The sequence below is a fragment of the Carassius gibelio genome, chromosome A16 (genome assembly GCF_023724105.1).
Source record: "Carassius gibelio isolate Cgi1373 ecotype wild population from Czech Republic chromosome A16, carGib1.2-hapl.c, whole genome shotgun sequence".
In the NCBI taxonomy this organism is placed as follows: domain Eukaryota; kingdom Metazoa; phylum Chordata; class Actinopteri; order Cypriniformes; family Cyprinidae; genus Carassius; species Carassius gibelio.
This window is the reverse complement of record NC_068386.1, coordinates 16,496,068-16,508,577: the sequence shown is the minus strand read 5'-3', so window position 1 is coordinate 16,508,577 and position 12,510 is coordinate 16,496,068. Positions and strand designations below refer to the sequence as shown.

At 42.2% G+C, this 12,510-nt stretch overlaps 1 protein-coding gene and 1 long non-coding RNA gene across 4 annotated transcripts; one reads left to right on the top strand and one right to left on the bottom strand.

Moving 5' to 3' along the window:
- The first annotated feature begins 42 nt into the window (after window positions 1-42).
- On the top strand, window positions 43-12,332 carry LOC128030104 (myocardin-like). Of its 3 annotated transcripts, none has more exons than XM_052617598.1 (9): window positions 43-377; window positions 1,632-1,779; window positions 5,793-5,849; window positions 6,073-6,128; window positions 6,734-6,800; window positions 7,211-7,330; window positions 8,385-8,563; window positions 11,725-11,868; window positions 11,991-12,331. In XM_052617598.1, exons 2-9 carry the CDS (start codon window positions 1,725-1,727, stop codon window positions 12,297-12,299), a joined length of 987 nt encoding a protein of 328 aa, XP_052473558.1. In that variant the 5' UTR covers window positions 43-377; window positions 1,632-1,724; the 3' UTR covers window positions 12,300-12,331. The 3 variants fall into 3 exon arrangements, with proteins under 3 accessions (XP_052473558.1, XP_052473559.1, XP_052473560.1); XM_052617599.1 differs by having other exon boundaries at window positions 49-377; window positions 11,728-11,868; window positions 11,991-12,327; XM_052617600.1 differs by lacking the exons at window positions 43-377; window positions 6,073-6,128 and having other exon boundaries at window positions 1,693-1,779; window positions 11,991-12,332.
- On the bottom strand, window positions 7,382-8,495 carry LOC128030105 (uncharacterized). Its single transcript, XR_008187815.1, has 2 exons — window positions 8,359-8,495; window positions 7,382-8,222 (listed from the first exon to the last, which is right to left on the bottom strand). It is a non-coding gene; the product is annotated as an uncharacterized LOC128030105 (long non-coding RNA).
- Window positions 12,333-12,510: the final 178 nt, after the last annotated feature.

Here is a 12,510-nt window from a genome sequence, read left to right as displayed (position 1 = left end):
TTCAGCAGACATGTGTGTGTGAGAAGGTTTTGAGGGGGCAGGGGCAGAGCGTCAGGGTGCTCTTTGATAGCCCAACACAGTTGGCTCAACCCCTCTGTGTGGGGGTAGAGAGAGAGAGAACGAGGTGTACAGGGTGAATTCTGCGTGTAGGAAAAGAGAAAGAAACAGAGGGCCCTTTTCTCTAGATTTACCCGTGGAAGGGAATGAACAAACAGACGAAAAAGAAGATAAGGAACAACCTTGCCATTGAGAATTGTCTCGATTAAACGTGCCTCAAGTTCTGCCCTTGTTCTCCACCTCAATAACAAGAATCTCTTTCTCTCTTAATCTCTGATTAACGCCACTCTGACAAAAACTCAGTGGAGTTCAGTCTGACTGTGAGTATTCATTTCCATTCATCCTATTGTGTTTATACATTTATTTGTGTATATATATATATATATATATATATATATATATATATATATATGTTCTTTTGTGAAGGCATCCGGGTGCTTGTGTCTGTAAAGACTACAAGTTTTTGTGATCTTCATCTAAGGCCAATTTATTGCTTCAGTACTTTAGTCTGTGGGTCGTGCAGTTCTGATTATCACTGAAGAGAGATGTAGAGTGGAAAAGAAAACTTGAAATCCAGCTCTAGGGCACATAAATAAAACCAATTATTTCTGTAACTCAAGCCTCTGTACACGCACTCGCTCTCAAGCGCTCCAACAGGTCATTTTATCCTTGGCTAGCTGAGCAAAAATCCCTCCCATTGGAACGGTTTAAAAAGACAGTTCAACCAAAAATGAAAACTCTTGTCATTATTTACTTACCCTCATGACGTTCAACCCCGTGTGACTTACTTTCTTCAGTGGAACACTAAAAGAGAAACTGTATTTTTAATATACTAGTCACTCTCTTTTAAGTGAATGTGATTGAAGCTTTAAAGGGCTCATAAAGGCACCGTAAATGTAATCCGTATGAATAAGGTGAACTCCTGTGCATATTGGAGATTTACAATTTTGGGGTGAACTAACTCTTTAAAACTTAAAAAAGTGGTTTGAAAGCTCCATAGAAGTGTTGCATATGTTCTTTGCACTATATTTCATGTCTAGTGAAAGCCATATGACAGCTTTGTTTGAGGAGCTGACTAAAAGGGCCATTATTCAATCCACTGAGATGTTAATCGCTGCAAATCAGTCGGCTGAACTCTCATGCATGAGCAATGATTTGTTTACAGATCTGTACTTCTTTCATAAACGTGCCATGGACTGCGAAGGTGGATGTCATTTTCTTGATTAACAACTTCAAAAATTTTCCTTTTCTTGCTTAAATTGCTTAAAAAGACTTAAAATGCAGTGTGAAAGTTGTACGGACCACTTTTATGGTGCCTTTGCATCCTTTTTGAGGCTAAAAAGCTCTAGTCAATATTCAGTACATACTATAGAAAGAAGGAAATCTGTTGTGTTTTATTAAGTGATGCTGTGTAATGTCTCTTAGAATAACAGAATAGCGTTATCTTCTGATTCCTCCTGTTTCTGTCAGTCATACGCAGACTACACCATTTCCTTGTGCCCCTGTGCTTTTCCCTCGCTGTCTTGATGGCAGCTAGGCCTGCTGTGACGCTCCTTTGCTTTCTTTTGCTTCAGGGAGAGGAAAGAAATCATCATAACTATCTGCCCTGCAGGAGGAAGACGTATCTTTAAAGCCCCCACCCCTTCTTCCCCTGCCGTCTCTCCATTATGACCTTGCTGGCATCTGAGAGGTCACTGCTCATACGCAATAAGTTTCGCTCAGGTAAGAACAAAGGAAGGATCACAAGACTCTATTCAAGCTGGTTTTGAAAGCCCACGTGTGAAGCTGTCTGGTGATGTGAGGTCTGATGAGCAGCTCCTATAGTGGATGGGATTGATGATGATGGGAGTCTGAAAATGTTTGCAGAGTTGGAGATGTACCTGGTCTTACAGAGCAGCTGGCATAAAACGAGGGCGGGATTGCTTGAATATTCAGGGTACAATGCAGCTTTATGTAACTAATACTATGTACACTACTAAGTCATTTGAGTTCCACAATCAGATTACTTTTTTAAGTAACTAGTAAAGTAACACATTACTTTTAAGTAATAGTTACTTTTTCAAATGAGTAATGAAAGTTTTCCCAATTAGTCAGTGACACCTCTCCTGTCCTTGTGTTGAGAGAAATTGGGAGTGAGGTGCAGAGGCCGAGGGACTTCTTTCAGGCTTATTAATTTCACTTTTGGTGCGAAAGGGCCTTCACAGTCGCCAAAAATAGAACTTTTGTGTTTTTTGTTATTAGGAATGAATAAGCAAGCCCAGTTAAGGTGACAAAAAGTAATGTAAAAGTAATTCATGTCAGGACCACTATCGTCAAAGATAATTGACAGTTAGCATACAGTCTGGGTTGGCGGTATGGTTCTGTTCTGGGCAAGAACCCCCCGCGCATCCATGCAGCCTAGCATTGATAAGAGCAGGGAGAGCAGAGATAACCCCCATAGGGTGAACAGATCAGAACTAACATAAATGTATTACAGATATTCTTAATGTTCAATAATTGAATGTACACATTTTAGAAATTAGTCTGATTCAAAGGGCAATCAGAAGGCCGAGTCCTGACAGGATGAGAGGAGGAGTTGGGGATGGAGGAGGGTAATTAACTACTGAGCAATGCGAAAGCTACTGATAGTAAAGGACATTATATATACAGTAGATGCTGTGGTAGCTGTCGTATCCCTATAGGTAGATGTGGATCAGCTGAGAGTGAGCTGATATGAGCTTGACTAGCGTGACCTGCCAGGACTAATGCTATGCTATTAGCATTAGTGCAATAATTGAATGCAGTAATAGAAATGCTTACTTTTTATGGAGTAGCGCAATATTGTAATGCATTACTTTTTAAAGTAACTTTCCCCAACAGAGGTCAACAACTTTATAGGCTTTGAACTTTGAACAATGCTTTCAAGCAATCATTCAGTTTATCTTCATTTTCTGTATAATAGAATCAAAATTTCAGCTCATTATCATTGGAATATAAAAGCATTCTCAAATGAGTTCTGAATGGCTGATATGATGTGGACCTCCAAAGTTTACCGACCAACCCATCTTCACGAGGTTCCATGCTCTCTCATACTTCCACATATTGTACAAATGTGGCCAGCACTACTGGTCCTCCCTTAAGGACATGTGGACAGTGGACAGATTGTCTTTGTTGTCCCATCTGTGGTTGGAACCCGTTCAAAAGTGGTGCCCTCTCTTCTTGGGTTCCACATCCTGCAGGCAAGATTCTCTGACAAATATCCAGCAGCACTCTTTGGTCATTTTGACTCTGCCGTCAAAAAATGCATTGAATTGACACTTTTTAAACAGTTTAGCTAGTATTCAAAAAGGGACTGTCATTTTTAAAAGGAAGAGCACATTCATGGAAAGCAAGGAGAATGAAATGCAATCAAAACCTCATTCTGCTCTGTTACTGACCCTTCAGTCAGCTGTGACCGTGGATATGTTGTGTTATGCTGTGAGAAAGACAGCTGCCTATTTGAAAAAAAACCTGATCCATGGTGTAAAAACAAGGGTAAATGTATAAAAGGGAGTTTGGAAAACAATGTTAGAATGTTTATTTTTAACAAAATTTTATATGGGCTATTTAAATGATAGTCTTAATGCCTACATAACTCATGATCATGAACAAAACATAAATAATTTGTATAGTGTGAGGATGAATATAAAGTAATTTGCCAGTATTTGCCAGTATAGGTATTTATAAATCTATGCTTATGAAACTGACATTTAAATTATTACATATCCAACAATAATGTATTTTTTTTCATTATTTCTTTATACCAGGCAATTGATTATAGTCGTCTTCTTCTTCTTTTAATTAGGTGTTTATTTTAGCAAGATATGATGTATCAGCTATGGAGAATATTGTATTATTCTGAAGAGATTAATATATTATATTTGAATAATGACCAGCAGTTTTTTAGAATTTTTTTTAGAAAATCTGATTTCAGAGAGTCTGTTGAATATAATTATACACTGAAGTATACTCATAAATAATTTTATATCACACTTAAAATATTCACGCTAATATGAAAGATATCAGTGAAATATCTGTCCTGAGAAATAACCCTAATTTTGAAAGGCAAGCAGTAAAAATGAAGAGTCAAGAACATTTCAAAGCTGTCAATGATAAAGTAAAACAAATGCATAAATTAGGGAAAGGGTACAAAACCATTTCCAAGTATGGATGTCTCAGGGGGCTCTTTTGGCTCAATTATCAGACTTCATCAAACCGCCCAGACTCTGCTTAGAAAAGGTCAACCTCTAAACTTTCTGCACAAACAAAAAGGATATGAGAAAAGCCACAGACAAGCCAGCAGTCAAGAGTTCAGTACCTGAGAACAGAGTAAAAGTGCTCCAATCAACCACAGCTGCTTAATGCACAGAAATACTGCAATAGGAACTGCTGAAAGATGCTAGGACTTAAACTAGGGTAGTACATACCACAAATTACTTATTAATACTTTCATTCTTACCCACTTCACGCAATATTAACATTTTGGGGTCAAATACTGATTAACAGTTAATGGTTTGAGTGAAAAGCTAAATTGAACTTCAGAATGTCTTAGTATTTGGTTTGTCCATCTTGCTTTTAGCAATATTTTAGTGTAAAACCTAATGATAATGTTCTCCAGCATAATTTGAGAATGAGCCCAAGAGCATCTTGAGCATCGGAAGAATATCTGACCATCTGTACAAAGCAGTTCACATAATATGCTGAATATTGTCGTTTGACAATAACTGGTCTTTGTTGGACATGTTTGGAAATCATAAGGAATTAGAAGGGAAGTAACATGAGAAGTGCTAGCAATAAAAGTTTCAAACATTGTCCAGAACAGTACAAGCTAGTACGCTTGAGCAAGGGATATAAAAGAAATACAAAACTAATTTAACTGAAATGTTTAATTATACATTTGGATGTTTTTATTACGTATTGATTTTCAGGCATTTTAATAGTAATATAACACGTGGTATAGTTAGTATCATAAAACTTGAACTATCGTTATGCATCAATGCCATTATGCATCAGAGCACAGTAGTTATTACCATAAGCTGCCATGACACTCAGGGAATTTTGAATCCCAGTATTCCAACCTGATTTGGCTTGATGCCACTCAGCATGTCATTCTCTTCCAGAGTGAAGTAAAATCAGGAAGAATTTACTTCGCATGAATCACAGCGAGACAGGGGGTGATAGACGGAGAGAGAGAGAGAGAGCAGGACAGCTGGATGGGGGATGGGAAGCACGACAGAAATAGACATTCAGAGGGATAAATAGTTACCCCCTTCCTCTCACGTCCACTCTTAGATCTCAAAACTCAGCACAGACAGAGGCATCATGGGACAAACCACCATACCTCATGACTCCTCCCACCTCTGACCTAGCTGTCATTCACCTGCTGGTTCAAGCATGTGTTTGTTTGTGAACAAGTATAGAATTTCTTTTATAAGTGCCACAAACAGGGTTTGACTAGGTTAGTGAACAATGTATGTCTGCAGTGCCTAATTCATATCGAACTCATTTATGATCATCCGAGTGGTGCAGTTTTCTTGTAATATGCTGGGCTTACAGATATAAATTGAGAAATATAATTCACAGAGAAAATCTGCACTTTCCTTAAGGTGGGAAACTCAGGCTTAAGAGTTTTCTGCAATACAAAGATTGTGTATTTTAGAGGAGGTATTGTAAATATTGTTTTTACTGCATAATAATAAATATACTATATTTTTCAGTTCTGCAGTTGAGAATACAGAACCGCAGACAGCAGAATGAACTTAATGCAGAGTCTGGTGAGTCTCTCTCTCTCTCTCTCTCTCTCTGTGAGTGTGTGTTTATTTTTATAGTACTTAGCCCACAGGAACTCTATGAAATCTTCCCTTATGGGGCAGGAAAATCATAATATATTTGATTCACAGATTTCAAACCAGATGGACTGCTCTCTTCATGCATTTCAACATACTAGCTTTATAACAGCTTTTCTGCACCCTTTTGTTCATTCTCTGTCCTCTATAGGTACAAAGGCTTCTGTCCCTGATAAAGTTGGGGAGAAAGAAGCCAGCAGTAGTTTGGTGAGCCATTATTTATCGATGTCTTAGGAGAAATAGTAAAACATAGAGCTAGCAGCAACCAAAACTACAACAAAAAAAGTGGCTCCATGAAACAGCTAATTAATTTGAGGGAGAAGTTCCAAACTAAAACATACCATGGTTGGATCTAATAAACTCCGTGCTTGACACACACCAGTTACAGTATGTGTGTGCCTTTGGTTTATATGAAAACAGACTGACGTGAAACAGGATGCCAGTGTAGATAAGCAAACTACCTACTGATGCCAAAACGGTCTGATAACTGACATGAGTTTGTCTCCAACCTCTTTAGCATAATGTAATGTTTGTAATTACATGTCTAGTTACTGTCGCAGACTATTAGTATTATTCGTGAGGCACTGTTAGAAGAGTTAATTATGTTTAGTAAGACAGTAGACAGCAGCTGGTTCAAGATAATTACTGTCAGGAGGAGAATTTGGTGTCTTACAGGAGAATGTTACCATCCAGAGCAAACAATTAGTTCTTTTTTGCATCTTCACCAATGTGATATAGTTCAGTAACTATTGGAGAAATAAAGCTTTATAGTATTTGTTGCTGTTGTTTTGACTGGATGTTTCTCAATGCAGTGTCAGAGTGAAGATGCTGCCACTCAGAAGTCGCCCCCTAGTGGTCTGACTGCTCAAACTGCACCAGGTGATACAGCATCCACGGCCATTTAGAGTTTGTCAATAGTTCCTGACCTTCAGTCATAAAAGAATATCCCAATAACAGTACTGAAAAGATCTGTAAACTTGAAGCTGGAATGAACAGTTTGTCCATTATTCATTCACACATACATCAGTCCCCATTCATCAACGGCTCTTTGTGTTTGCAAGTCATTCATGCACTTATTATCAGTAGCTTTCTGAATGTCTGAATTGGATTACCTCAACAACAAACTCTTTTGTGAAAAATCATTCATATCTGTCTTTATAATACTCCTCCTCTTCTTCTCTCTTATTATAAAGCAGAGCGATTGATCTGCCATTCACATTCATTTTGTTCTCTCTCTGATTCTCGTTTCGTGTTCTCTCTTTCTCTTTCCGTATGTCTCTCGCTCACAGACAGGAGCAGAGCTCACAGGCAAAAGAAAGCCCGTCTGGTTGAGGATCTGAGTGAGAAAATCCAGAGTCAGTCTTTACAACTTGAACTCCTGCAGAGGCATATTCTGCCTCTAGAAAACAGTGAGTCATTGAAAATAACTGAAGAATAAAACAATCCATACAAACTGAGCATAAACTCAAGCGAAATATTTTATATACACAGACAAACACACACATATGCTTCTATTATAGTATTATACTAACATTTAATTTGCGTCATATAATTTATTGTAATTGTAACATGGTTTACACGTTAACGCATTCAGTTGCTTTTTAAAGACAGAAAACTTAATATTGTATATTTAAACAAGAGTTGGATGACATAGACAGAGTAAATATGTGCATATACAGTAAAGACACTAGACAGAGGTAAATGAACAATAACAAACTGTCATAAAGACAGATGTATTTTTATATGTAACATCTATGTATCATAATTTAATGGTCATAACTAAATAGTTCAGATGGCACACATCATTAAGCAATTTTAAAGGGTGTCTAATAATAAAATTGAATAAAAGAGCAATTAAACTTTTGTGTGTGTGTGTGTGTGTGTGTGTGTGTGTGTGTGTGTGTGTGTGTTTTAGCCAAAGTAATTCACTATCATTCATTTTTCTTCATGATATCGTCTTTGATCAGATCCAGTCAACTTAAAAGATTCCAAATATTTTTTTTTAGAAATCACGCTGCACAGAATTAAATGCAACATCCGTTGTTAAAACAGTTAGAATATATAGATTTTATAAAATGTAATTGTAATGCATATTGTGCATTGCTATTAGAGGTGAAGTTTCAGTTATTTTCCCACTTTTATATGGTTATAATACCTTAGTATACCTAGTGCATTAACACAGATTATATTCAGTGGTGCTGATAGCCTTGTCAGCAGTGTTCCGGCACCCAGTGTGGTTGGTCTTTGGGTGACAAGTTTGAATCCCTGTGTGTGTCCCCTCACTTTCTCCCACTTTGCTTCCTGTCAACTCTCCAATTTATAAATTAATAATTCTCACAAGGTATAGACATGTAAACCAACATTATATTACAGCTGCACATTTCCGCATATAGCAGCATTTGACTTATTCAGAAAAGAATTGTTCAGAAAAGCTTACATTTGCTCACATTTCCTTTGCCTCAGCTTCTTCATTGCCATCGGATGTCTTTGAAGATGACAACTCCTCTTCTGCCTCTGCATCTCCCGAGCAACTCGGGATGCGCCAATCTCCTGGCTTATCATCATCACCTGGGCACGGAGGTGACCAATCGCTGAGTGATGCGTCATCTGTTGCTACGCCCATCAGCCCAAACAGTGTACAGGTATAAGAGCCATAAAACACCTACACAATATTAGACTACATTAACTGACAAAGTACTTTTTGGCTTGGATCCTTTTCCTCAGTTTAAAAGAGAAGTGAGCAATTTTTGTGAGCAATTGTTGTGGGGATGGGTTTGGGACGAACTCAGATGCAGACAGGATGTACTGAACACAAGATTTATTATACAAAAAGGGGAAAAACAAAACCCACGAGGGGGAAAACAAGGGCTAGGGTAGACACTAAAAGAATTCTACAAAACACAATAAACAAGGTAAACAAAGACTCTGAACACTAAATACTAACAAACACTCACTGCAAGACAAAGACTTCTTAGAGGGGATCTCAATCACAGGTGAGGAACACTCAAAGTAGAACAATGAACCGACGAAAGACAGAGCACACTAGGAGATCTAAATAGGGGAACAATTAAGACACGACAGGTGGCACAGATACGGCAATCACAACAAGACTAGGATAACAAGGGGGGCGGGGCAAGGGAATGAGACAACACAAGCACATGGCCCAAAGACAAGGCCATGTGCTTGTACACAAAACACGGGTCTGTCATGATCCTGCCTCAAGACTAGAGAAAAGTCGGGACATGAAGGCAGAATCATGACAGAACCCCTCCCTTAAGGAGCGGCTTCCAGACGCTCCCCAAGGGAACATCAAACGCGGGACAAGACTGACTGGGACAGAGACAAAAACCAACAAGACATGACAAATAATAACAAAGGCAAACATGAATAGACAATGACGGGGTTAGGGTGACAAATCAAAAAAAACAAACAGGGAAGGGGAGGGGGCGGGACCACAAAGTTCATGGGGGATAGACCAGGGTGGGTGGGTGGGGTAGGAATCTTAGGAGGACAGGACGAAGGCTGACGACGGGGGGTACGGGCAGGTCTGGGTGGTGAGGGACGGGAAGGGGTCTCGGGACAACTGACAGGGGACATGACAGGAGCAGACACGGGACGCGGGGCAACACTTACAGGACGCGGGGAGACGACAGCTGGACACGGGGGGACAACATCTACTGGACACGGGGGGACAACATCTACTGGACACGGGGGGACAACATCTACTGGACACGGGGCCACATCAACAGGACACATGACTACAACAGCAGGACACGGGGCAACACTCTCGGGACACGGGGAGACAACGGCAGGACACTCGGGATTTCTGGGGACAGGGTCTGGGGACGAGACAGGACTGACGGGGACTTCTAAAATCTGAACAAGACGGGACAAATAATCAGAAAAAGACTTTACAGCTATTACAATGGGCATCTCCTTGCGAGATGAGACCGATTGTAGTAAAGCCTTGGCTGCAGAGTCGGCCGCGGCTCTCTCCTCCGCCCTCGTGACTGCTGACTTAGTGACAGTTCTCATCTTTGCCGGCCCGGGCACGCCAGCGCTCACCGCTGCTGGCTTGGGCACAGTCACCGCTGCTGGCTCGGGCACGCCAGCGCTCTCCGCTGCTGGCTCGGGCACGCCAGCGCTCTCCGCTGCTGGCTCGGGCACGCCAGCGCTCTCCGCTGCTGGCTCGGGCACGCCAGCGCTCTCCGCTGCTGGCTCGGGCACGCTCACCGCTGCTGGCACGGGCACGCCAGCGCTCACCGCTGCTGGCACGGGCACAGTCACCGCTGCTGGCTCGGGCACGCTCACCGCTGCTGGCTCGGGCACGCCAGCGCTCTCCGCTGCTGGCTCGGGCACGCCAGCGCTCTCCGCTGCTGGCTCGGGCACGCCAGCGCTCACCGCTGCTGGCACGGGCACGCCAGCGCTCACCGCTGCTGGCACGGGCACGCCAGCGCTCACCGCTGCTGGCTCGGGCACGCCAGCGCTCACCGCTGCTGGCTCGGGCACGCCAGCGCTCACTGCCGCTGGCTCCGGAGACCTCGCCGATTCAGGAGGAGACAGGGTTACAGGAACGGCAGGCCCCTTCTTCCTCCTCTTCCTCCTTGGCCGCGGTGCAGGGGCCACAGCTGGGTCATAGGTGGGTTGGGGGAGTTGGGTCTCGGGCAGGGCAGACTCGGACGCCGAAGACTCTGAAGCCGACTCCCACGACAATCGTCTCCCACGCTTCCTGGGGAGACTGATGGCTGTGGAAGGCGCCTCAGGACTCTGGGGGGGAGCTGCCTGTTCCCCCAGTGTAGTAACTGCCAGGAGATGACCCTCGGGGATCACTGGCAGCTGGGTAGATGGTTGGGACCTCTGGGGGGTACCCTGCGGCGCCTCCTGGGAGAACTTCTCCCACAGCCGGGCATAATTGTAGAGAACCCACTCGTTCTCAGGCGAGTATGGCAGGGCAACCCTTTTCTTCTCGGCGGGGGACGACATCCAACACTGTTGGCGGAACTCCAATTGGGATTGAGGAGTGGGGGATATCCTGTCTGCTGAGTTCCTATTTGGTCGGTTCATTCTGTTGTGGGGATGGGTTTGGGACGAACTCAGATGCAGACAGGATGTACTGAACACAAGATTTATTATACAAAAAGGGGAAAAACAAAACCCACGAGGGGGAAAACAAGGGCTAGGGTAGACACTAAAAAAATTCTACAAAACACAATAAACAAGGTAAACAAAGACTCTGAACACTAAATACTAACAAACACTCACTGCAAGACAAAGACTTCTTAGAGGGGATCTCAATCACAGGTGAGGAACACTCAAAGTAGAACAATGAACCGACGAAAGACAGAGCACACTAGGAGATCTAAATAGGGGAACAATTAAGACACGACAGGTGGCACAGATACGGCAATCACAACAAGACTAGGATAACAAGGGGGGCGGGGCAAGGGAATGAGACAACACAAGCACATGGCCCAAAGACAAGGCCATGTGCTTGTACACAAAACACGGGTCTGTCATGATCCTGCCTCAAGACTAGAGAAAAGTCGGGACATGAAGGCAGAATCATGACAGCAATGAGGTATTATCTAAATAATTCTCTGTTTAAATAAGCATTGCTACTAGCCAAACATAGCAGCACTGGGTCGAGCAATGATATAAGAATGGGTACCAGCTGTTTGCAGTGTTTGGATCCTACTAGTGGTGCAGAAATGACACATTACAACTTTACATTCAGGTTAAAAAGTTGGAAGATGGTTGTTTAGAAATTTTGTTTAGAAAACACTATCAACTCACCTTTTCAAAGCAGTGCAGACTGGCATTGATCCCGGCAACCGAGTGCATGAGCCAACCAATGACCATGACAGTAATGGGGTCAAACTCCATATCAACAACTGGGAGATCCAAAGGGTTGTATGTGCCCTCCCAGACACCACCATTGCTGCCAAAGGTATGCACTCACACAGAGATCTGAATTAATAATTTGTTTAACTCCTCGCCCCGTTTCATTATTTCTCTCATCCACATTTCTCCAAATTATATTGCTCACATTCTCTCTTTGTATGCCTCAAGACAGCACAGCCTTCAGCTCCATCTTCTCATTCCATTCTGGGTGGGTCCTTAACTTCATCCCGCCCTCCAAGGCCACGAAAGCCTCGTGATTCAAAACCTAAAATGAGGAAGTTGAAATACCATCAGTACATTCCCCCAGATCAAAGGACTGGGACTGGGAGCGGAGCTGGAAGTGCTTCACAAAAGCAAAATAGCAGTCAGGCTCCATCCACTGATTCCTCTTACTCCAACCTCTTGCAACAACAGCAGGTGTACTTACAACTACAAATTCTTAACCAGCAACAACAGCTCCCTGTGACTAACAGGTAAGCCTTCAAACAAAGCACTAATGAAATAATCAAAACTAAAGCTGGGTCCATGTGTACAATTTTTATTTATTTTGAATGGATTCCAGATTATAGAATGTTATCACAGTGACATCTAAAGTAAAAGCCATGCCAGACTGTGCAACATCATTCTTTTATGTCACTCAAAAATTTCACCAGGTAGACGCGATGGTGCCACCTTGATAGTTGGTGCC